The sequence below is a fragment of the Podarcis tiliguerta genome (assembly GCF_965153285.1).
Source record: "Podarcis tiliguerta genome assembly, chromosome: 13".
Taxonomy (NCBI): domain Eukaryota; kingdom Metazoa; phylum Chordata; class Lepidosauria; order Squamata; family Lacertidae; genus Podarcis; species Podarcis tiliguerta.
In genome coordinates, this window is record NC_139546.1 from 47,519,402 (window position 1) to 47,544,759 (window position 25,358).

At 49.3% G+C, this 25,358-nt stretch overlaps 2 protein-coding genes across 3 annotated transcripts in view; one reads left to right on the plus strand and one right to left on the minus strand.

Annotated features, from left to right (window-relative positions):
- Positions 1-2,960, minus strand: part of LOC310662844 (myosin-7) — a 44,294-nt gene extending 41,334 nt beyond the window's left edge. Inside the window, exon 1 of one of the 2 annotated variants that reach the window (XM_083410012.1) lies at positions 2,860-2,960. The gene's annotated coding sequence lies outside the window, so the exon portion shown is untranslated. The remainder of the gene's footprint in view (positions 1-2,859) is intronic. The other variant, XM_083410013.1, reaches the window with a different exon arrangement.
- Positions 2,961-13,237: 10,277 nt separating this feature from the next.
- NGDN (neuroguidin) lies at positions 13,238-24,898 on the plus strand. Its single transcript, XM_083410662.1, has 11 exons — positions 13,238-13,377; positions 15,106-15,165; positions 15,270-15,341; positions 16,845-16,982; positions 19,225-19,309; positions 19,420-19,472; positions 20,963-21,086; positions 21,256-21,424; positions 22,974-23,130; positions 24,058-24,121; positions 24,743-24,898. Exons 1-11 carry the CDS (start codon positions 13,327-13,329, stop codon positions 24,760-24,762), a joined length of 993 nt encoding a protein of 330 aa, XP_083266788.1. The 5' UTR covers positions 13,238-13,326; the 3' UTR covers positions 24,763-24,898.
- The last annotated feature ends 460 nt before the right edge of the window (positions 24,899-25,358 follow it).

Below are 25,358 nucleotides of genomic sequence, written 5' to 3' on the forward strand. Positions count from 1 at the left end.
CATATATGATATCTATAATTCTCTTCTGCTTGCAGTTTCCTGAGGATTTCCCTGATTTGCAATTCCTGAGCCAATAAGTGAACAAAATCCTTTAAATTCGCACCTTGCCAAATCTTGTGACCTCAGATTTTGTGACTGACCTCAGTCTGCCATCAGCCAGCCCATCTGACGGCCTTCTCAATATACCCTGTGAAGCGAGTGACCTTGCCTGCCAGCTCCCATCTCTTTCATCTTGGTAGAACTCAACAGGGAGGAAGGCAAGAGCAGACCTAAAATTCAGTGTCTCTACCTAGCATTGTCTGCAGTTGCAACGGCTGTTGGCTGTGGTGCCACCTACTGCTGGCCTCCTGCCTTGCGTCCCTGCCTCCCACCATTCCCAGTGGGCCCCAGCAGCAGGGAGGAGGCTCCAGGGATAGAACTTCCTGTGACTGCGAATGGCGGGCCTGGAGGAGCAAAAGCCACATGCAAACATTTACACGTTGCCCTTGCAAATAAATCTTTGTGAAAAGTTTGCCTTCGTCCAAGGAGCTCAGGGCAGCATACACGCACATTTTATCATCGCACAACAACCCTGCGAGGTGTGTCCACCTGGGAAGTTGGGGCAGGGAGAGGGAGACTGGCCCAAGGTCACCCTGCGGGGTTTGCGGCTGAGAGGAAACTTGAACCGAGTTGAGCGTCTCACGCCCAGTTCTGCAATAATACATATAATTAGCCCCATGCCTGCATATGGACAGAAGAAACTGTTGCTGTTGGACTACAACTCCCATCATCCCTGGTCACCGGAGATGGGGATGATGGGCTTTGTAGTTCAACAAACTACCGACAAGAGGCTACACTCCTGGGTTACAGCCTGCCCCGTAGTGAGTTATGGCACAAGCAGTACCGCCTTGCAAGTGTCAGTCCCCACGTGCAATTTTGGGCTAAAGTTAGATAGATCCCTGGTCTGAAAAGAGTCCAGAACCTAAAGTAGAGGCTTTCCCAGCCGTCATCCAAGTTAAAATATTGTTTTGATGGGAGAGGCCAGGGAACCCTGAATCTTCCGCCAGCGATTCATGTGCTCAGTTATTGAGCTGTGATGCCCTAACCATCACTGTGCTGTGGGGCTGCCTAGATAAGAGCATAAGATGAGCCCAGCTGGATCTGAACACAGGTCCACCTGTTCAAGCATCCTGTTTTCATAACAGCCAACCAGATGCATATCAGAAGCTTGTAAGCAGGGCTTAAGCTCAACAGCGCTCTCTCTTCACCTGCGATTCCGAGCAACCAGTAGCACATAACCCATTATGGCAGGCAGATCGTCCATGAATTTGTCTAAACCCCTTAAAGCCATTCAACGCTGCGGCCATCACTATGCCTTGTGGCAGCGAGTTCCACAGCTCAACTACATGCAATCTGAAAACTGCTAAGCTCCCTGTGCGATTTGTCTCGCACCAAGGTTGTGATTTTGCACAAACATTTCTAAGGGGGGGGGGGATAAACAGCTGTGGGTTCTTGAGGCAGAAGCACCCATACAATCAGCTCAGCAGTTTTCCTTCCAGAGGGAAAACAAGCTAGACTTATGGCTAGCACAAAAACAAAAAACGGAACGATGATTCGTTATTATAATTTTTTCCCAGAATTCTCTCCTTGGGCCACACTGAAGCAAACCCGGGAGGAAAGTCCTTCGTTTCTCAACATACAGCCCATGGAAATTCTCACCCGATTCTCAAAGCCGCATGCAGGCAAGAGAAATCCCGAAAGATTTCAACGCCTAAATTTCGAACTTAAGTTTTAATATTCAGCTGGTAGGGGAAGTCTAATGGAAATACTTGAGGTGGGGGGGGGGGAGGAAAGAGTGGAGTGTTGTCTTCAAAATTCAAACAAGGAATTCCTTTACACCACCCATTCTCAGGATGTAACCATTCTCAGAAGGATGGATGAGGTATTTAACGGTATAACCACCAGCATCCAGATGAAATTCTCAGATCTCAGGATTTGCAGAATTAAGACACACTTCTTGAATTTGGAAATGCACAACCAGGCACACTCACCACTACAAACTCACATTCTTACACACTCACAGGCAGGGCTCTGTGCAGATGGGACAGAATCCTAGCTCCTTCATGCAACACATTTTTGAGAGCCGTGTCCAATCCTCACAAGCCCCATTTAGGAAGTGTGCTTATTTGCATATGCTGTTTGTTACGCGCGTGCAAATCTCTCCCCGAACACACGACTCACCAACGGGCGCGCACAAAGCCCCAATTTTGCATAGAGACCCCAGCACAAATACACAAGCCCGAATATATTTGCAAACACCGCAGCCCATTCCCAATTCCAGCCACCGTCTTGCGAGCCGCTGGCGTCAGGATTAAGAGCTGGGAGAGACCAGGTTTCAAATCCACAAAGCTCACGACTGAGTGACCCTGGGCTGGTCAGCCTAACCTACCTCGCCGGGTTGTTGTGGAAATTAAAATGAGGAGGGAGGGGGAGAAGAACTAAGTATGCCAGCTTGAGCTCCTTGGGAGAAAAAGGTGGGCGATAAAGGCAGCATTCTACCAATTGCCTGCATTGCAAATGTGCAAAAAATTTAAAAAAATCACGAACCACCAGGTACATTGAAAGCACACCTGGCTGCTTGGATTTCACTCCCTGCCCCCAGGATAGATTAGGTGGTAGATCATAAGACTCTTAATCTCAGGTTTGTGGGTTCGAGCAGGGGGGTGGACTAGATGTCCTTCAGAGTTCCTTCCATGGGTGCCAACTCCCTGCCTAGATTTCCCCATGCCCGGATGGCCAGAGCCCCATCACCGGCAAACACAATACCTTCTCAGCCGCCCCCCAACCCTCCAATGTGGAACAGCTGGCGCTGGGCCTTACCTGAGACCAGTGCGAGGTGGGTGGGGTTGTAAGCTGGGTGCTTGGCCAGGACTCTGGTTATAAACCCCCGCTCCCCCCGCTCCCTCCCCCTGGCCAGCCTCATATGGGCACACGGACCCATTCCTCTCTCCCCCCCAACCACTTCCCTCCCCACCACCCCAATCCTATCGTGCTTCCCCGGGAACAATTGGAACAAGTCGTCATTGTTGTGGTATGAAGAATAAGAACAGGTTCAGGGAGGGGGGGCGGTGGACATCAAAATATCTTGGAACAACAGGGTTGAGATTCCAGTGTGGGGAGAGGAGGGGGTCTCAGGGGAGATGAGAGAAAGAAGCTGCACATGCTTTTGGCAACCTAGGAATATTCCACTGCCCTCCCCGACGCTCTGTTTCCACATGTAATCTCTTGCACACCCGCACCCATAGTTTATTGAAACACACACACACACAAAAACAACCTTAGCCATAGCTTACTGTTCTCCCACCTGGCAGAAATGTAACGGGAAGAATCCAGAGAAAGGAAAATTTTGCGTCGAGGCATCGCTGTTGATTTCGCTGCAACCCAAGCGCCGAGATGCAACTCAGAGGGTTTGGGGGTGGTTTTGAACATGGGTAGGCAAACTAAGGCCCGTGGGCCGGATCTGGCCCAATCGCTTTCTAAATCTGGCCCGCGGACGTGTTTTTACATGAGTAGAATGTGTCCTTTTATTTAAAGTGCATCTCTGGGTTATTTGAGGGGCATAGGAATTCGTTCACTTTCCCTCCCAAAATATAGTCCGGCCCCCGACAAGGTCTGAGGGACAGTGGACCGGCCCCCTGCTGAAAAAGTTTGCTGACCCCTGGTTTTGAAGGTGTAACTGATATACAGTGGTACCTCGGGTTAAGTACTTAATTCGTTCCAGAGGTCCGTACTTAACCTGAAACTGTACTTAACCTGAAGCACCACTTTAGCTAATGGGGCCTCCCGCGGTTGCGCCGCCGGAGCCCGATTTCTGTTCTTATCCTGAAGCAAAGTTCTTAACCTGAAGCACTATTTCTAGGTTAGCGGTGTGTGTAACCTGAAGCGTATGTAACCTGAAGCGTATGTAACCCGAGGTACCACTGTATGTCCAGAGCCCCGAGTTGCTTAGGGGGGCAAAGCAACCCCACTTGAAAACTTGTCACCATCCTCCGTTCCTCCCTTGATCCCGGAAACGGAATCAGGCAACGTGAATCTGATTTCAGGAGCCTCATCTCAGGTGAAGCTTTCCTTTGCCTTCTCCTGAGGTCTTTTGCTTCCCCCCAGGCAACCAAGACACACCTTTCGTAAGCACAAACCATTTTTCAGACCAAGGGTCTCGGGAAACAACTTTAGATATCCCCACGTTGTACTTCTGCTGCCTGAATTATCACAGGAGGAGGCGTCCATTTCAGTACGAAGTTTGCCCATTTCTCCCCAGGCCACTTTCCCTGTGCGGACTCGTTCCATGGAAAATATCATAAGAGGGTTTCTATTGAGAGAGGGATACCTTTTTTTTTGCCCTATAGGACACACTTTTCCCCCTCCAAAAATGAAGGGGAAATCTGGGTGCGTCCTATGGGGCGAATGCAGGCTTTCGCTGAAGCTTGGAGAGCGAGAGGGGTCGGTGCGCACCGACCCCTCTCGCTCTCCAGGCTTCAGGAAGACATCCGCAGCCTAGGCAGCCCTGCGGGAGTTCCCATAGGGCTGTCTAGGCTGCAGATAGCAGCCTGCTTCCCGGAGCGCCGGGCGCACTGACAGCAGAGCGCCCGGCGCTTAGGGAACACATCCGCAGCCTAGGCAACCCTGCGGAAGCAGAGCGCCCCGCGCGCTGGGCAGACATCGGCCAGCCCCATAAGCTCGGGGGACAGCAGGGAGGCGCAGTGCAGCACCAAAAAACTAGGTGCGTCCTATGGGACGGAACGTCCTATGGGACGAAAAATACGGTATATATTTTCCCATTTTAAAAAATATTATTTGAAAGCTGTTGCAGAGGGACATGATTTGGTTGAAAGGAGGGCCGCTCCTGAGAGATTAAGCAGTGCTTGAAACTTCCACCCACTCAGGAGTGGGAGAAACACAGGCGTAATAGAGGTACTTCATTTCTTCCACAGAGAAGCTAAAAGCAGCTTCCAGGCAGTGGGATTTGGGGTGGGGGGAAAAGAGGCAGAGAAGGTTGAACGCTGCCCTAGCTCAGTGATAAGAGCATTCGCTCTGCATGCAGAAGGTCCTGAATTCAAATCCTGACATCTCCAGGGAAGAATGGCAGAGATCCCTGCTTGGAACGCTGGACAGCTGCTGCCAGCCAGTGTAAGCAATGCTGAGCTAGCCACAAAATTGAGCTATACCACCCAGATGCCTGTGGAAAACTCACAAGCAGGATTCAGGCATAAGAGCCCTCTCCCCTCCTGTGGTTTCCAGCAGGAAAAGCATTATTTCCTCCATCTGTGAAGGCAGCAGCAGATCTGATAGCCCACCTCACATGTAGCAGCTGTCTTGCTCTCACTTTCACGGGGAACAGCACCGCTAGCCCCATTTTACAGCTGGAGAACTGAGGCCGAAAGAAACAACTTGTGCAGTGCCGCACATTTGGTCCACAGCAGAGGGTTGTTTACCTGAATGAAGAAACTCGCCTTTCCCCCTTCTTTCACTCAGGTGGAGAAAGTTTATGTATACGAGACTCAAAAAGTCCAGCTGACAGCCAAACCACCTTCTGGTTGTCTTTCGATTCATAGTTCGATTGCCCCGAGGCAAAAAGATGAACCCGTTTAAACTTACGTAAGTTAAGAGGGTGGTCTCTCAAACAGTACAAAATCCCTCAGAGCAGGACATAGGCAAAACCCCAGCTAAGTAATATGTGGAGAGCTGCGCTTGGCAGCCATTTTTTTAATAGTAAAAAGGAGGCTCTTCATCTGAGGGGAGAGGGTTAAAAGGCAGCAAAATCCAGATGTCTTTTCCCCCAGCAAGTAAGTTTTAACCAAGTCTTTTCTTTTTTTTCTTTTTAGAGAAATCCACTGTCTCTCTGGAAGGGCTTGAAAATCATTGCAAAAACTATCTAGAGCTGCCCTGTAATGACATAAAAATAGTAATAACTGAACTGGCATTCTTCTCCATCCTCCCCACACACACCCAACCCGTTTTTTTTTGCAAAATGCAACAAGATTTAGATTTCAAAATCTGGATCCAGAATTTGCAGGGTTGAGAGGAAAGCATGGGATCTATGCTAAGCCCAGGGAGCTGGGCTTAGCTGCAGAGCCAGTTTCAAACCACTGGGGCTCCGTTCTGGAAAGGCAAGGTGAGTGTACCTCTGAGCATGCACAGAGTGGCTTTCCTTTGCCATTTTGCCATGGATAAAAGCCATAGCTGCCAACTTTACTTGCGAGGAATCCTATTCGGAATAAGGGAATTTCCCTTTAAAAAGGGAAACGTTGACAGCTATGATAAGAGCTTCCGAGCCTGGGTTTTCTGTTTCCGCTTTCTTGGTTTTTAAACGTGAGAAGTTTGAAAACACAAAAAACTGCTTTTCATTACAACCCCCCCCCCCAAAGGCCTAGGCCTTTTAGCCCATCTCTGAGCCCGATTCTGGGTTTTTCCATAGCCTAGCCGAGGGGACGGCTGGGACCCTGGACTCCTTTGTCCCCAGGCAGGACTCCTGGGTTCTATTCCCGTCTCCCCGATGTGAGGCTATAATAAGGAGCCTTTGTGGCGAGGTTGCTATATAAGGGCCGCCAGAGGAGCCGGCCGCGAAGGTCACGCTGCCTCAATGCCATTCCTGCCTTTTGTTCTGGGCCAAGGGGGGGCCATCGGCGGACGTCACCCGCCGGATCGAGTGACGGCCTGGCGGGGCCGTCGGCAAGCCGAGAGGGGAGGCGAGGGCCTGACATTTGGGGAGGGAATGCCGTGAGGTGGGGGGGGGGCAGGCCGTGTCCTGGAAGGCAGAAAGGAGGCCAAAAGCCAGGAAAATGCCCAGAGACAACGCCGAAGGGAGGCCTGCATGGAGTTAATGGCCGGAAGGTGGCAGCTCCTGGCACGGTGCCGCCCTGTTTGCTGGCGTTGTGCCCTGCCCCGGATTATGAATTGGCTCCGGCCTCCCCCTCGCACCTGCTCCCTTCTTTGTCTCTCGCCTGGGACCCCCCCACCCTCTGCTCCCATGTGTCCATTGTCTGTCCAAATGCACGGCAGAAATATAGCCTTTCCAAGGTGCTCTCTTTTTCCACAGTGCCCTGGCCACCTCAGCAGAAGCGGGAGGGATAAACGCCGGACGCCTCTGAAGAACTGGCCCTGCTTCTTAGTCTTCCGTGTCTGGAAATTGTGTTTTTGTGTTGAGTTGCCTTTCCTCCTCTAACCACTACACCCGGCTACCCTGTCGCCCTGGCTCCTAACCGGGAAGAGGGCTCTATCTCCGTGCACCCTGAACACCAGCGACGCATGAGCATCGCTCAGCTGACCATAAAGACGCAATTAGGAGTCCAATTCAGTTGCCACGACAAGCAGGAATACAGTGGTACCTCGGGTTAAGTACTTAATTCGTTCCGGAGGTCCGTTCTTAACCTGAAACTGTTCTTAACCTGAAGCACCACTTTAGCTAATGGGGCCTCCTGCTGCCACCGCGCCGCCGGAGCATGATTTCTGTTCTCATCCTGAAGCAAAGTTCTTAATCTGAAGCACTATTTCTGGGTTAGCGGAGTCTGTAACCTGAAGCTTATGTAACCTGAAGCATATGTAACCTGAGGTACCACTGTATGTCATTGTCAATTGACCCACGGAGGGCAGGAGAGCTTGAGAAGCACAGCCCCGAACCGCAAAATTTATCTCAGGAATTTGCATTGCCATCCCTAAAAAAGCAGGAATCTCCGCAAGCTTGCTCTAACCACAAGGCCTGCTGCCCAATCGCTTCGCCTCCTGAACCTGCTCTTCAGGCTTTGCTGGTTCCGTCAGAGAGGAGAGAGGAAAGGACCCAGGAGTCCTGGCTCCTGAGGCACCCCAATTTTCTTTCGACAGACCCCTGAAGTCCTAGCCTTCAGCGCTCCTCGCACACCCTGCTCAGACCACTAGGCCTCACACGGCCCCCATTTTGAAATCTGAGCGAAGGACTCGGCGGTCTGTAACGCTCGCTCACACTTCCGACAAGCCAATTTTCCCGGCTTCCCCCCAAATGAGCCATTTCTCTCCCCTGCCTGATGGGCACTGATGACTTTTTGGAGCCAGGATTCCAGCTGCGAGGATAATAGGAAAGGTTGTTCCAGGAGCCCAGCTGGGAATGTAATTGGCACGAAAGCCATGCAAAAAAAAACCCCACACCAAACAGAAGCAGCTTAAGGGAGTCCCCAACTAACGAGAGGGATGGGGAAGAGGGGGGCAGCCCTGGCAAGATGCCCCCCATTGCCTTCGAAAACAATAGGCAGGTGAAACAAAGGCCAAACGTGGGCTGGAGAGACGACAATGGGATTCCTGGCGCGCCCTGGCACCGTGCGCCTGGCTATTGTTCCCGAGCCAGCATAGAGCAGAGGCATCAACAGGACAGGAAAAGATCGAGAGGTCCGCACAACTGCGCCACCTGCGCGGCATGGCAGCCAAGACAAGGCTAGCACTCAGGGCATGTGTGGATGTCAACAGAGCCAGCACAGACCACCGCTAAAATGCACCTGGGTTACGTTTGCGGGCAAGAAGCAACTTAGGTACCCGCCAATGAATCCGCCCGCCAAGCGAAACAGGAAGGGGCTTGTGAGGTTTATGCACATCGTAGGAACTGGCTGGATCGAGCCAATGTCCCCTCTAGTACATCTTCCTGTTTTCACAGTGGCCAGGCAGTTGCTTTAGTGGAAAACCTGCAAGCAGGATTCGAACCCAAGACCGCTTCTCCCTCTTGCAAACCCCGACAACTGGTGTGGCTTTCTGCTCAACAAAGTCCCAAAGCGATTTGCAACTAAAGTTTTTTTTTAAACCGTGAAATAAAAATCATGTAAAAGTTATTGCATGCAGATTTAGGAGAGCATATCCCTGGAGCTGCCCAAGTTTTTTTTTAAAAAAGTATTTGCCTGGTGGCAAAACAATGGCAAGGTTGGCACCAGGCGGGTCTCCTTGGGGAGGCAATCCCTTAAGAAAGCGGTCACTAGGGAGAAAGCTAGTTTGGTGGAAAGTTTGAAGACTGGCAGCTCAGTGGGGCAGAGGCTCTGGTTGCCACCCTCCAGACCTCTCCCAGAGGAGGGCCTCATGCAACCATCTCAGGGTCCGGACAGGGTCGCGAGCCACCTCGGCCCATCTCCCCGCCACGCAGCAACACCATCACCCTACCACCCAGACCACAGATCAACCCATGAAACCCAGATTCAGGTAGGTAGCTGTGTTGGTCTGACGCAGTCGAAAGAAATTAAGAAATTAAAAAATTGTCCAGTAGCACCTTAGAGACCAACTAAGTTTGTTCTGGATATAAGCTTTCGTGTGCATGCACACCTCTTCAGATATCTGAAGCAGTGTGCATGCACACGAAAGCTTATACAGTGGTACCTCGGGTTACATACGCTTCAGGTTACAGACTCCGCTAACCCAGATATATTACCTCAGGTTAAGAACTTTGCTTCAGGATGAGAACAGAAATCGCGCGGCGGCGCAGTGGCGGCAGGAGGCCCCATTAGCTAAAGTGGTGCTTCAGGTTAAGAACAGACCTCCATAACGAATTAAGTTCTTAACCCGTGGTACCACTGTACCCATGAAATTCAGTTGGCACCAGCTGAAAGATCGACCCAACAGTACCCAGAGCAACCTCGTGAGATGGGTAATGGCTCTCGGGGAGAACAGCTGCTTTGCCTGCAGAAGGGCCCAGCAGAAAGGACCAGGATGCACCCTGGGTGCATCCCAGGGTGCTTTGGGGAGAAGCCAGATGACTGCCTAAACTGGTATAAGGCATATGCGACCGTCATTCGCCTCTTTTAGCCCCGGCGTGCTTGTTTCGAAAATATCAGGCAGATAAAGCACGCTGGGGTTGTGAGCAGCAGTAATGTCGTCTTCTGGTTGGCCAAAGGGATGCTATTTGCTGGGAGGGGGCCAAGTTCTGGGGGAGCTCAGCGGGGGGGAGGAAAGAATGGGGGGAAAGAAACAGCCAGAGGGAAGGAGAAGAAGAAGAAGAGGAGTTTGGATTTGATATCCCGCCTTTCACTCCCCTTCAGGAGTCTCAAAGCGGCCAACATTCTCCTTTCCCTTCCTCCCCCACAAGAAACACTCTGTGAGATGAGTGGGGCTGAGAGACTTCAGAGAAGTGTGACCGGCCCAAGGTCACCCAGCAGCTGCATGTGGAGGAGCAGGGACGCGAACCCGGTTCACCAGATTACGAGTCCACCACTCTTAACCACTACACCACACTGGCTCACACCACACTGGAATATTGGGGGTGGTGGGTGCAGGGCAGTTGGTCGAGAGATAATGAAATATTGTGAGGACCCTAAATGGGGATGGCTGTGATACCTGAGGATAAAGGAAAAGGGCGTCTGCCTCTGCATTTTTGCCCTTGCTGAGAAATACTTAAATGCTTGCAGCTTCCACCCAGCTATCAGCGGTTTATTAAGGTTCTCAATCATTGGCATTGCATCGTCGTTGCATATTATAGGAGCAGAGAGCTGAAACAGCAACAAGGCTAACCCTCTGCGAATGCTCTGATCCACCTCTCTCAAACTTACCTTCCACTTTGGAAACCCCTCTCCCTCTTTTAATGCACGGCCGCAATTATTATTTTTCACGTAGGAGGCTAAACCCATGAAAGCGGGAAACAGCCAAACGGAAGGTGGGGACATTTATTTATTTTTAAATCAAGCCTGCTGCTGTTTTATTGGATTTGGCCTCTAAGGTTATTTCTCTCTCCTCTTCCCACCCCACCCTGGATTTTTTGTTGTTGTTGTTTAGTCGTTTAGTCGTGTCCGACTCTTCATGACCCCATGGACCAGAGCACGCCAGGCACTCCTGTCTTCCACTGCCTCCCGCAGTTTGGTCAAACTCATGCTGGTAGCTTCGAGAACATTATCCCACCATCTCCTCCTCTGCCGTCCCCTTCTCCTTGGGCCCTCCATCTTTCCCAACATCAGGGTCTTTTCCAGGGAGTCTTCTCTTCTCATGAGGGGGCCAAAGTCTTGGAGCCTCAGCTTCAGGATCTGTCCTTCCAGTGAGCACTCAGGGCTGATTTCCTTAAGAATGGATGCGTTTGATCTTCTTGCAGTCCATGGGACTCTCAAGAGTCTCCTCCAGCACCAGAATTCAGAAGCATCCATTCTTCGGCGACCAGCCTTCTTTAAAGGACATACGTAGCTTTAAATCATGGGAAGTGCATTTTGGGAGTTGTAGTTCTGCGAGGGGGAAACTACAGTTCCCGTTATTGTATTGTTGGGGTGTCTGCTTTAAATGTAGAGTGCGCAAGCAGCCTCTGGAAAGGCACAAGAGGGGGACATTATGAACAGCCGGGAATAGAGAGAGGGGACTGGGGTTCTTGGCAGCAAATTTAGCATTCGAACAATAGCGATGCAGATTCCTGGAAGCAGGAGGTGAGGGGAAGGAATGCCTGGCATCCCATTGTCTCTCTCTCTGACTTTTTACTAGCTGCCATGACATCACTCGCTTGTCGCTTCAGAGGTACTCTGCCAGAGATGGGGGTCTCCACACCCTCAGCCCTTGCCAGGCACATTCTCAGCTGGGCCTTCGGGTGGTACCTGCCCATTGTCCTCGCGGCTGCAGGCCTGGCACCGAGGACCAGTTGCGCTGCCAGCTTGGCCCTAGATTTAAACATCGTGCTAAACATACAACAGACCAGCGTCCCTCTATGCTGTAATTATCCCAGAGTTTCTGAGCGCAAAAAATGGTTGTTTGCTTGCTCCAGTCAAGGGTTCCTTAATGGCGGCTGTACACGTGTCAAGAGAGTTCTGTGGGTGGTACGTTTTTCCAGACCGAGATAAAACAAAGAACGGAATAGTTGTGTTTGTTCTTGTCAGGCCTACTGCGCAGGGTGGTTGTGAAATCAAATGGGGCGCAGAAGTCACGCATCACAGATGCCACCTGGTTTGATGGGCAGAATAAAAATGTCTCACCAGTAATAAACGGTGATTGAAGACTTGCAGATATATAAAATTTGGGGGTTGGAGGAACTCAGAATAGAGCTCAATTGCCTGTGCTAATGAAACAGAACAGTAACTGGCATTTTAACATGTAATTTTATTTTATAGTGTATGTGTTTAGAACTGCTGGTTTTATTTTTATATGGAATATCAGTTGTTTTCTAAGATCTGATTTTAATCAGCAATTTTGATTCCCCCCCCAAAAAAAAACACCCCGCTTAGAGCTACTCAGCTGGTGCCATCAACACACCTGAGAGAGAGGTGCTACCAGGTTTGGGAAAATATGCCACTCCTCGCCCAAAAAACCATGGGGGGGATCCTAAAAAGTGGGGTGGGGGAACAAAAAGAAGAGGAGGAATCAAATGGAGCAAACTGGGAAGGGACCAGGCCGGCTGGAACTCAGACCAGGAGCTCTGCACACCGAAAAGCAGAGCGTCGCAGTGAGGTCCCACCTGCAAAGGATCACATTCTTACCGTCCATTTCCTATATGTTGCATCCTACTGGTTGGATGGTTTTTACCATAGCTCTTGAAAAAAGAAAGAAAGATTCGAAAACTTATTTTGAAGACACTCACCGCCCCCCATAAAAGCAACAACTGAACAAATCCAGCCCAGCATGCTAAGAGCGACACGGATTTCCATTTTAAACAGTATTAAAATACAGCATTAAAAAAATAAATCCTTAGGCTAGAGTTTTGGCGGACCTCCCGAGGACTGCACGACCCTCATGGAATTGTAGACTTGGAAGGGACCCCTAAAGCGCATCTAGCCCAACCCCCGGCAACGCACGTGAATTCCACGCACTCCGATTCTCAACGCAAAACTCTTTTATGAATTGGAGTTGTAAATCGGGGACGGTCCCGCTGATTGGGCGACGTGTTTCCCGCGGGGCGGGTTTCAAGCTCCAATTGGCTGCTGCGGTCAGAATCCACGCCTCCTACTCCTCCCCCGCCCTCTTCAATAGAATCCTGCTCGCACCTCTTTTCTCTGTTTCGCTTCGCAACCGCCTCTCCGTGCCTCTGATTGGCCAGCGTTGCCAGTGAGGCCCAAACCTTGTCGCCTCATTGGCCAAACGTTCCCCGCAGGAGGCGGCCTTTCGGGCGCTATTGGTCATTTCTATAGCAACGGGGCGTTCCTCTTTGTAAAGAGGCGGAAGTCGACGAGGTCCCTTCGCACACGGACTCCGCCTTGGACCTCGTCCTCCGCGCGATTGGCTGGAAGGGGCTCCCGCGGGGCCGAAGCCTTCCGACCATTGGCCCGAACTCTCGCGAAGGGGGGGAGGCTACGTTTTGATTAGTCCGCTCCCTTAAAGAAGGCGGGGTATTCCACCCCAGATGATTGGAGGCTCCTTCCTTTCCACGTGGGAGTAGGAGCGATGGCTATGGCGGAGAGTCAGCCTGGGCCGCCTGCCTCTCTGGACCTGGGGGTAAGAAGGGGAAAGGGCGAGGGAGGGGCGGGAATCGAGGCAAGGGTGCCCCTGAGCATGTGCAGAGGGCCTTGCTTTGATCTCTCAGTTCTTGCAGGCACGTTCCTGAATTTACACCAGCTCAGTTGCTTCATGATGCCAGCATATATATTTTTTCTTTTTGTCCAGCCCCATAAGATTATTGAACTCTGTTGTTTATTGTATGCGCATTTGTTTGTTTGTTTATTAAGTTTGCATACCGGATGTCTCGGGTTGGCTCACAGCATAAAAATGCAAAAATACGCAGTAAGAACAAGAACAAAACAAACCATTTACCGACACACACCCCTCCCACAAAAAAACCCCATTTAAAATGTTATTTCCTTTTTTTACAACGCTCTTCTTGTCGGTCTTCATGTCGTAGCTCTTGATTTTACGGTGGTTTTATTTTTCAGTGTTGTACCTTGGTAACTCCTCTTAGAGATTTTTAATATTAAAAGAGTGATGCTTTTGATTAAAGAATGCCATGCAGGGCTTAAGCCATCACCAACTGCTGATCCCAACAAATGGGGTTCTGGCTGGCTTCTAGGATGGAGGATATTAGGATATCCTGTAGGCTAGAATGATTCCAATTTTGTCTTCTTTATTTCTTCTGTCTTGCCTTTTGAAAACCTTTTTCATTTGGGTTCTCATTTGATTTATCTCTCCGTTATCTCAACGGAAGTAGAAATGGTGTTTGTGTGTGTAAAAAAAAAAAAAAGCACCCAAGTTCCTTATTTTATATAGGTGTGATAATAATCTCTCATACCTAGAATAACCTGCTTAAAGCTAATTTTGTTGGTTAGTAACTAAATAGCAAAGGTAATTTAAAAAACCAAAAAATTCTGTACCTCTCACTTTAGAAATGAGCAGTGCAACTCTGTGCATGTTTTACTGGGGCTTGTAGAATTTCAGCTTCCCAAAATCAGGGGTGCCATCGGAATTCAAAATATTTTTTGGTTGAATTGATATAATTAAGCTTTGCTCAGTAGGTAAATTGTGTGTAAAATTGATTAGCAATCATTTAAATGATTGTCAAGTGTTTGCAGCTATATATTATTTTTAGACCCATTTCAGAATGTTTTCAGAACCATTTTTTAAGGCATGGAATGCGTTGCGTTAATCTGGGCCGTGTTTGCACCACACATTCAAAGCACAATGACGCCGCTTTAAGCAGCCGTTCACGGTTTTCCCTGAAATAACTCTGGGAATTGTAGCTCCAAGAGGGGAATTGGAAGTCCCCTAACCCCTCACAGCACCCTTAACAAACCACAGTTAGCGATTTAAAAGCATTGTGTGGATGGGGCCCTTGTCTGGATGGGGCCATGGCGTGGGTGACGGTGGCCGGATTATGCTTTACCAAGGGATTTTGGGGTGAGGTTCTAACAGAGAGGCCTTTTATATGAGGAAATTGTGCATTTTGGTATTGGAAGCAGTGAGGCAGGTGAGAGGATGATGGGGGAGAGAAGCCCGACCTTCTGCGCTCCAGAGATTTTGGACCAAAACCTCCATCATTCCTGGCGGCTGACTGTTCCTGGTGGGGTTTTTCTTCCATATCTGGAGGGCTTTCTGGTTCGTTAAAAGCTGTGGCAGTGCGTTCTGGGGTTGTTCACCATATTATGGCCAGTTTGCTTTCCCCGCTTGCTTTGGGAGGGGAGAGGTGCATATTTTGAAAATTTCCCCTCCTTTCTGTTTTCCTCCTTGCTCCAGGAGAGAGTGGAAGCAGATCTGCCGGCAGCCCTTGGCCTCCTGAAATCCCTCCAAGACCAGGTGAGGGACACCTTCTTCCTTTTCCCTTTCCCGGCAGACATCCCATCTCCCATCCCTCTTTAAGCTTCACAATCTTTCTTATTTTGCCTCTTGCTGGGGTACAGGTGGTTGCCGTGACCCATCATGTACAGACTCTGGCGCAGAAGGTTCGGGCAGGGGCCTACCCCACCGAGAAGGTGAGTTGTTCTTGGAGGCATTTGGGGTGGGGAGCCTAATTCGCACCTGGCCCTGGCTTCTCTGTGACTGCTCCATTTCTTGGTATGGTAATGTGAAACCCCCCCAAAAGGCAGGTGCCTCTGAGCACGTGAAGAGTGCCCTTCCCGTTACTGTGCTCCAGCTTTGAGGCAGGCCTCAATCCCCAGAGCATTCAGCTAAGGCAGCCTTCCCCCAAGTTTTATAATTCTGAAGTTTGAATGATTTTATGATGCACTGCTTTGATATATACTGTATTTTTCACTCTATAAGACGCACCAGACCATAAGACACACCTAGTTTTTGGAGGAGGAAAACAAGGAAAAAAATATTCTGAATCCCAGAAGCCAGAACAGTGAGAGGGATCGCTGTTCTGGCTTCTGGGATAGCTGCGCAGCCTGCATTCGCTCCATAAGACGCACACACATTTCCCCTTACTTTTTAGGAGGGAAAAGGTGTGTCTTATAGAGCAAAAAATACGGTAAATAACAAGCTGCCTGTTTATATGGACAAACTTTTCTACTTAATTTTGTTTCAAAAACAATCATATACCACTTGATTTTTTTTTTTGCAAATACCTCAAAGCCTTTTTCAGAAAGAATAAAAATGAAAATTTCAGTTTAAATAAATGTTGAAGGTGATAAAACATTCAAGAAATAACCAGAATCAATTTTAAAGGGAAAGGCAGATTAAAATACACATCAACATTCTGCATGTCTCGATAGCCTTGCCTAAAAAATGTTTTCAGCAAGTGCTGAAAACAGTACAGGAAAGGCCTTCCTGGAATCAATAGGCAGGGCGTTCCAAAGGTTAGTACGAACTGAGTATTATGGGACTTGTAGCTCCCACCTGTCCCAGCCATCATGGCCTCTCATGAGGGATGATGGGAGTTGTAGTCCAAAACATCTGGGAGGGGCACCTGCATGGGAGAAGACTGTCTTAAAGAAAATACCATTGAATTCCCAGGATACTGGCCACTGATCTCTGACTTCAAGTCTTTCATTCCAGTTAAAAATGTCCCATTATTTCTTTTGCTGGTGTATTGGGGGGAGGGAGCTCTGAGAGCCAGTGTGATGTAGTGGTTAAGAGCGGTAGTCTTGTAATCTGGGGAACCGGGTTCGCGTCTCCGCTCCTCCACATGCAGCTGCTGGGTGACCTTGGGCCAGTCATACTTCTTTGAAGTCTCTCAGCCCCACTCACCTCACAGAGTGTTTGTTGTGGGGGAGGAAGGGAAAGGAGAATGTTAGCCGCTTTGAGACTCCTTCGGGTAGTGATAAAGCGGGATATCAAATCCAAACTCTTCTTCTTCTTCTTCCCCCATTTATATATTTAACCAAGTCAAACCAGATTGAATAACGTGTGTCTTTCCTTGATACCTCTGTGCGAATGAACTTTATGCATTAGCTTTTCTGTCATGGCCAGAATCCGTGCCACACCAGATTTCCCATGCGCTTCCAAAACCATCCCTTACTCTTTCTCGCTCCCAGGGCCTCAGTTTCTTGGAAGTGAAAGACCAGCTGCTCCTCCTCTACCTCCAAGACCTCTCTCACCTGATCCTGGAAAAAACTTCAGGGAACTCCGTGGCTGACAACCCTGCCTTGCTGCGCTTAGTGGAAACCAGAACGGTAGGAGGAGGCCTGGAATAGGGAGAACTTTTGCAGTGATGATTCCTTACTGAAATTGTTAGTTGCTTTATTTTGCCCGGGGCAACCCAGAGCATCTTAAAGCCAACCAACCAGACAGATAATAAAAAAGCTCACATAGAGAACATAGGAAAAAAGAAATACGTTAGAAACATCCCACCTACTTCTAAAGGCCACAGATCGTTAAAGGCCTCCGGGAAGAGGAATATAATGAAGGTGCCTGAGGAGAGTATTCCACAAACGGGGAGCCACCACAGAAAAGGCCCTTTCTCGTGAAGCTGCCCTCCAGACCTCTCATGGATGAGGCACATGACGAAGGGCCTCAGATGCTGATCGCAGGGTCTGGGTTGGTTCCTGTGAGGAGAGGCGGTCCGTGAGGCATTGCGGTGCCAAGCCATTGAAGGCCTTGTCGGTCAAAACCAGCACTTTGAATTGGGCCCAGAAACTTAATTGGTAGCCAGTGCTGTCGGGCCAGGATTGGCTTTATATCCTCAAACCGTCTTGCCCCGGTGAGCAACCTGGTTGCGGAATTCTGCGCTACTTGAAGTTTCCAGGCAGAGAGCCTTCTCGGTAGTGCCACCCTCCCATCAGATGTCAAGGAAATAAACAACTATCCAACTTGTTGAAGATATCTGAAGGCAGCCCTGCTTAGGGAAGTTTTTAACGTTTGAAGTTTTATTCTGTTTTTAATGTTCTGTTGAAAGCCGCCCAGAGTGGCTAGGGAAATAATAAAATATTATTATTTCCGAGAGGGACGCAGGTGGCGCTGTGGCATAAACCACAGAGTTTAGGGCTTATTTTATTTAAAACCATGGTATCATCATGGCGCTGTGGGTTAAACCTAGGACTTGCCGATCAGAAGGTCGGCGGTTCGAATCCCTGCAACGGGGTCAGCTCCCGTTGCTCGGTCCCTGCTCCTGCCAACCTAGCAGTTCGAAAGCACATCAAAGTGCAAGTAGATAAGTAGGTACCACTCCGGCGGGAAGGTAAACGGCGTTTCCGTGCGCTGCTCTGGTTCACCAGAAGTGGCTTAGTCATGCTGGCCACATGACCCGGAAGCTGTACGCCGGCTCCCTCGGCCAGTAAAGTGAGATGAGTCATCTGCGACTGGACCTAACAGTCAGGGGTCCCTTTACCTTCACCTATTATTGGCAAACCATCTTCAGGGGCAGCCCTATGTATAACACATTGCAGTAATCTAGCCTGGAGGTTACCAGAGCATAGACGGCAGAAGTTAGTCTATCCTTGCCCAGAGGAAGGGCACAGCTGGGCCACCAGCCGAAGCTGATGGAAGGCACTTTGACCACCTGAGCCTCAAGGGACAGCAGTGGACCCAGAAGGACCCGCAAGCTGCGTACCCACTCCTTCAGAGGGAGCGGAACCCCATCAAGAGCAGGCAGTCTCCCATCCTTCCAGTCTAGTGACCCTCCTGCTAATGGTGCCTCGATCTTACCTGCGTGCGGGATACCTGTTGGTCTTTCCACCTGCGTGGCTGAGTTGTAGGGTCTGCAGCGCAGTGTGAAGACCCTTGTTCTGCGTGGAACATCTCTGCTTCGGTCACCAGTATCTCCAGATTAAGGGTGACTCTTTGTATATTTGACACTCGCTGTTCCCGCTGCCGAGCTGGGCGAGTTGTGGGTCTGTCTCTGGATGAGGCCGCAGGCTGACCAGGGTGGATTTGATTTAAATAAAATCAATTTACAACCAGATGAAGGTTTCATCTTTGGGATAATAAATTTTCATAGTAGTTTTTACAATTCGATCAAAAATTCCTGATTTGGTTATACTATTAGAAACACATAGATCATTATGAAATTATTGTGAGGTTTAATACTGTTTATATTTGCACAACTTTTCTCTTGTACTTTATTGGAAGGAGAAAAATAATCATTTCCTTAATAACAATTTAAACTATTTATTCAACTAAAACATTATAGCATATGTATCCATATTTGTTAACTGATGTGGTTAAACAATTAAAAAAAAAACTTAGGTTGAGTTTTAGCACACGTGAAAAACTTAAAACAAATCTTTATTTCCTATAATGTAACTTAAATAGAAAACTATCTTTAGAAAGATTTTTCCTCCAAAAGCATTTTATTTTAAAAATACTATTTAAATCCAACATATAAAAATCCTTTTTTAAAATTATTATTTTTTTAAAAAATCATTGATTTTTATCCACCCTGAGGCTGACCCCTCCCTGTCCTTGACATCTTGGCAGGTCTTGGAGAAGATGCGACCCATTGACCAGAAGTTGAAGTACCAGGTGGACAAACTTGTGAAGGCTGCCGTCACAGGGGCGCTGGGTGAGACATGCGGACGCTTGCAGCTTCAGAGTGGGGAGGAGGGAGGCAATCCTGGGCTCTTCCGAGGGTGCAGCCTAATTTGTACTCATGGGACGCTGTTTTCTTTCCAGGCGAAAACGACCCGCTGCGGTTCAAGCCCAATCCTGGCAACCTGATGAGCAAGGTATGACAAACGGGTGCTGGGGGCGGCTTTGGTTCAGGAGCAAGGCCTTCTGGGTTTGCCAGAGGTAGCGGTGGGCTGGCATTGGTCTGGAGTGGCATGTCGTTGCTCATTTTAGTTACACAAAATAGAAGGGCCTGTTGTTTGGCAGGGCCTTATCGGTGGTGGCACCGTTACTCTGGAGTTTCCTTTTCAGGGAGCGTGAGACCTTGCCTCTCCGTATATTTTCTGACGTCAGCCAAACACATTACTTTTACCAGAAGCCTCTGTCTACCGTGGGACTTTACATCTGAGTAAGGTTTTTCTGTAATTTAGCAGGTTTTTTTGTTCTTAGTTTAGAATTAAGGAATTGTTTAAAAAATGCAATTTCTTCTTACATCGTTACTGATTTTGATGTGTGCGTTTCTGCATCACTTTTAAATGAGCCCTTATGAAAACGTGACAAACTTCAAGATTCCCAAGTGGTTTAGCTGTGCCTCGTCTCAATTCATAGAATCATAGTTGTAGAGTTGGGAGGGACCACAAGCTTCATGTAGTCCAGCCTTCTGCAATGTAGGAATCGAACCCACCACCTTGAAATTAAGAGTCCCGTGCTCTACCGGCTGAGCTTCACTTTTAAGAAACTACTTAAAAGCTTCATTATTTGTTTGGCCTTTCCTGTTCCTACATTAATTCTTGTATTTGTTGGCACTCTTCCCCTCTCTTACTCTCCGTCCCGTGAAGAAGTTTCCCACTTCCTTCAAGCTCCATTTTGTTGTTTTTTTTAAATAATATTTATTGATTTTTCCAATAACATAACATTTCAAGCTCCATTTTGTGGGGGTCTGATGTATTTTAAGATCAGCCCTCCCCACCTTGGGTTCTGTATGTTGTTGACACAGCAGCCTCCCATCATCCGTGGCCATTGGCCATGCCGGCTTAGAATGAAGAGGGTTGTATCATTTTTAGATTGTGAGACACTGGGCATTGAATGATTATATTCTGCCCTCCTTGTTACATCTGCACAGTGCCTCCCCAGCAGATGCAAGATACGCACCATATAAATAAAGATTTTATAATGCCTCGGTGGACCAGGCCAAGGCTTGTGTGTTCAAGAATCCCAGCAACCAAACATTTACCTTAAAAAGGGAAGAATCACGGCAAACAAATGTCGATGTGGCTGGTTGGTGCCTCGCCTGGACTTGAACCAATTGAGGTCCTGTCAGAAGGCATTTACAGTGGTACCTCGGGTTAAGTACTTAATTCGTTCCGGAGGTCCGTACTTAACCTGAAACTGTTCTTAACCTAAAGCACCACTTTAGCTTATGGGGCCTCCTGCTGCCGCCACGCCGCCGGAGCACGATTTCTGTTCTCATCCTGAAGCAAAGTTCTTAACCCAAGGTAATATTTCTGGGTTAGCGGAGTCTGTAACCTGAAGCGTATGTAACCTGAGGTACCACCGCCATAACTGAAAAAAATGCTTGATCCTTGTGATTTTCCTCTCTTAATTGCAGCTCGACGACTCGGAGGAGAGCGAAGATGAAGAAGCCGCTGGTGGCGCAAAGAATTCTGGGAAGGGGGCGTCCAAAGGAGGGAGCAGGAAATACGTCCCTCCCCGCCTGGTTCCTGTACATTATGGTATGCAATTTGGGTGGCGGTGGAGGAAGGTTGGCCTGGCATTGCTGACCAGAGCAGGGACGCGGTGCTGGCAAATTTGCCCTTGCCCCACCCCAGAAGTGGCTGCAATCGAGCGGCTGGTAGTTGGCTGCGTCGGGCCGTGTCAGACTGCTGCTTCTCTTTGCCTCAGATGAAACGGAAGCTGAGAGGGAGAAGAAGCTTCTGGAGCAAGCCAAAAAGCGAGCGCTCAGCAGCTCCATCATCCGGGAGCTGAAGGAGCAGTACTCGGATGCCCCGGAGGAGGTCCGCGAAGGGCGCTACGCTCACGCCAGCCGGCAGAGCCGAGAGGATGAGCACCGGTGAGTTGGGAGGGGTGGGGAGTCCTGGGGAAGAGAGGGGCAGAAGTCCAGGGTGTCTTGGCAAGTGGAAGGGCTGTGAGAAGCCAGGAAGAGCTCTGGGGCTGGGTGAAGCCAATGCCCGTCTTAGTCCAGCAGCCTGTTCTCACTGTGGTCCAGAAAATGGCAATGTGCTGTCCTCACTTGTGAATCCCAAGAACTATTATTTTGAGGCACAGAGGTGGTAGGAAAGACAGTGGTCCCTTGGTTCTCATACGCCTTGGTACTCAAACAACTTGGAACCCAAACACTGCAAACCCGGAAGTGTTCCGGTTTGCGAACTTTTTTCGGAAGCTGAACGTGCTCCGTTTTGAGTGCCACACTTCCATTTTGAGTGTTACGCTGACGTCTGTCTGTTTTTGCTATTTATTTTGCGTTTTTGCTTCTGCGGCTCTTTTTTGTTTTGTTTTTGTGATTGTGTGGAACCCAGTTCAGCAACTGACTGATCGATTGTGTGACTGCAGTACATTGTTTATTGCTTTCATTTTATGGATCAGTGGTCTCGTTAGATAGAAAAATCCATGTTGAATTGCTGTTTTAGGGGTTGCTTTTAAAAGTCCGGAACGGATTAATCCATTCTGCATTGCTTTCTATGGGAAAGTGTGCCTTAGTTTTGGACCGCTTTGGTTTTGTAATGGACTTCTGGAACGGATTAAGTTTGAAAACCAAGGTACCACTATAGTCTGTTTGGATCTGCTACATCTTGTGGTGAATTCCATAGTTTAGCCATCACCCTTGGATTCTGGTATGAAAAGAGGAGGAAGAGAATCTTCCCTCCACACAACGTCTAATTTTCCGCACTTCTTCTGGTCCCTCCCCCCCTTCAGTGTCTGAGGGTTGTGGGTCTTCTCAGAGTAGAGCGTGGGTGTTGCAAGGGATTCTGGGGGCTGGTTTCAGACAGAGGGTGGAGCGTGCTGGGAGATCAAGCTTGCCGGCTCCGCGCCAGACCTCAAAAAGCCACAGGCCCCTTTGGAAGGTTGGAGAGACTGCCTTTCGACGTCTTGTTAGCCAGTCTAGTCCAGCCCCTGCTGAGTGCAGGGATTCTGGAGTTTGAGCCTCTGTAGCTGCTGGCTGCTTTAAGGGGAAAAAACCACATTTTGAAGCAGTTTTCTGAAGACGTCAGAAAGTAGGCAGGGTTGATTTCTGCCAAACCCCCTAGTGGCAGGGAGTTCCACAGGGCACTAAAGGGGCAATCCCTAGTGAAGGCCGACTGGACCTCAGGGGTTCTGGGAAGTGCCAGAAGTGCTCCCTCAGAGGGTCTCTGGATGTCTCTTATCAGGGGAGAAGCTTGTGCTTCCCACGGCAACTGGTCCCGCCTCTGAGCTGCTCTTCCGGCCAGGAAGATGATCTCCATGTTCAAATGAGCAGCGGGTAGTGTGTGTCCAAGAGAGATCTTTCTATTGGTCCACATCGGCTGGTGGAGCAACATTCAGAGACAGCGTACCTGCTAAAGCCGGCCGCCTTGAGTTTTGGTAACAATTCTCCCTGTCTTCCCGGTGGCTTCATTCTGCAGGACAAACTACGAGGAGAGCATGATGGTCCGTCTCAACGTGACCCGGAAGGAGAAGGCGCGCCGTCGACGAGTGGGGGACCTGGGCTCGCAGCTCAGCTCCCTCACACACTTTGGGGACATCACTGCGTTGACCGGGGCAGCAGCCCCATCAGGGGAGGTGAGCCTTGAGTGGGTGCGGCCAGCTGTTAGTGGGTGGGCGGCTCTTGCCTGAATCGCACAAGGTAGAAATTTGGAAGGTATTCATGCAAGTCCTGCTTCCCGAACTCAGTGCGTTTGCTGGAAATTGTTCATATTAATAGTAATAATATTTAAACTCCAGCCACTCTGGGCAGCTTCCAGCAAGATATTAAAAATACGATAAAACATCAAACATTAAAAACTTCCCTAAACAGGGCTGCCTTCAGATGTCTTCTAAAAGTCAGGTAGTTGTTTATTTCCTTGACATCTGAAGGGAGGGTGTTCCACAGCTCGGGTCCCACCACCGAGAAGGCCCTCTGCCTGGTTCCCTGTAACTTCGCTTCTTGCAGCGAGGGAACTGCCAGAAGGCCCTCAGAGCTGGACCTCAGTGTCCGGACTGAATGATGGGGGTGGAAACGCTCCCTCGGGTAATCAGGACCAAGGACGTTTAGGGCTTTCAAGGTCAGCACCAACACTTTGAATTGTGCTCAGAAACGTACAGGGAGCCAATGTAGGTCTTTCAGGACCGGTGTTATGTGGTCTCGGCGGCCACTCCCAGTCACCAGTCTAGCAGCCGCATTCTGGATTAGTTGTAAATAACAAAGCAGCATCATGCTGCTTTGCATCCCGGAGATGGAATCAGTGTCCTGTCCCGTTTGGTTGCCGGAGAGATGGCGCCATAAAATGTTCCCGCCATTCACTTTTCAAATGACATTTGGCTAGGCCTGCTTTGTGTAGGTGAACCACAAAGCTAAGGGTCGCTTGACGGTCTGCTTAAGCAGCTAACAGCCAATTCAACAATCTCTGGCTGCGCCTCAGAAGATGCGGTTAAAAATGCCGTTTGATGACAGCCTGCAGTTCCGTGTACGGTTTTCATGTTTTCTTTCCTCGCATTCCCGCCTTTCAGGATTCGGGCCCCCAGAGGAAGAAGAAGAAAAAGGTCGGCATGAAACGAGGAAAGCAGAAAAAAGGTAAGTGCCATTGAAAGATTCTGGTTTTCTTGGCAAGGCGAAGCTCACCCTCGTCCGCACAGAGGCCCTGTTGAACCCTACACTTAAAGCTCTATGATACCACTCTTGGGCAGCCAGGAATTTCCTTGAAGGACTCCTGGGAAATGTTGTTTGTCAAGCGTGCTGAGAATTAGTCCTTTCCCGGAACTGCAGTTCCCAGTGTGCTTTAACATTTGGTCCCTCTTTCCAGGGAACTCTGGGAATTGTAGCTCTGTGGGGCAGGGGGAAGTAGGGGTTTCCCAGCAACCCTCAGCGCCCTTAAACTACAATTCCCAGGAGTCTCTGGGGGAAGCTGTAACTGTTTATAAAGTGCTGGGGGTACTGCTTTAAAAGCACGCTGCTTGATGTGGCCGGATGAAAAGCAGGTTGGTAAAATTTGTACCTGGAGGGTACTTTGCCAGAAGCTGTCCTGTAGCACCCGAGCCTTCCCCCTCACCCCATGTCACCCTTCTTGATGCCAGTTCCTCACAGAGGTCTAGCTGCATGAGATAACCCATATACACGTGCTAAATCCTCTCCTCTCCTCTATACTAACTCACTCTTTTTTTCTCTCTTTCTCTTTCTCGTTCTACCCCACCCCAGGTTTCCGCAAGAGGCGATAACCCCCTCACAGTACTTGGGACCGATCTCTGCAACCCCAAATATCCCAGGATTTTTCACATCCGTTAGATTTGGTAACAATAAAGCTCAAGCTCTCGTTTCTCTCTTCCCTGTCAAACAAAAAAGATTTGTCGTGTTTTTCTTTCCATCTTGCGAAGGGAGGGTGGGAGAGACCCAACTGCAGGAGATTTTCATGGGGCGGAAGGATCAGAAAGAAAGCGGGGAGCAGGCTGGTTTGTCTCGCACAAAACAGAAGAAGAAGCAGGGAGGCAGTATGGTGCATTGGTTAGCGTGTCACACTACTAGGGTCTTGGGAGACCCAAGGTTCAGCCATGAAGCTTCGCTGGGTGGGCCTTGGGGCCAGTCACTGCCTCTCAGCCCAGCCCTACCTCACAGGGTGGTTGGGATTAAATGAGGGGGAGGACTTGGAGAAAAATAGTTGGGGTATCGATGCAATAAATAAGAATAGTGTTTTCATTTCTCCTCATATTCTAGAAACCTGGTCTGTTTTTTCCCTTTGAAAACTAGGAACCTGGAGGGGGGGTGGTCTCCCCGACCCCCAGATACCCATGGGGGACACCATTGATTTGGAATAGAA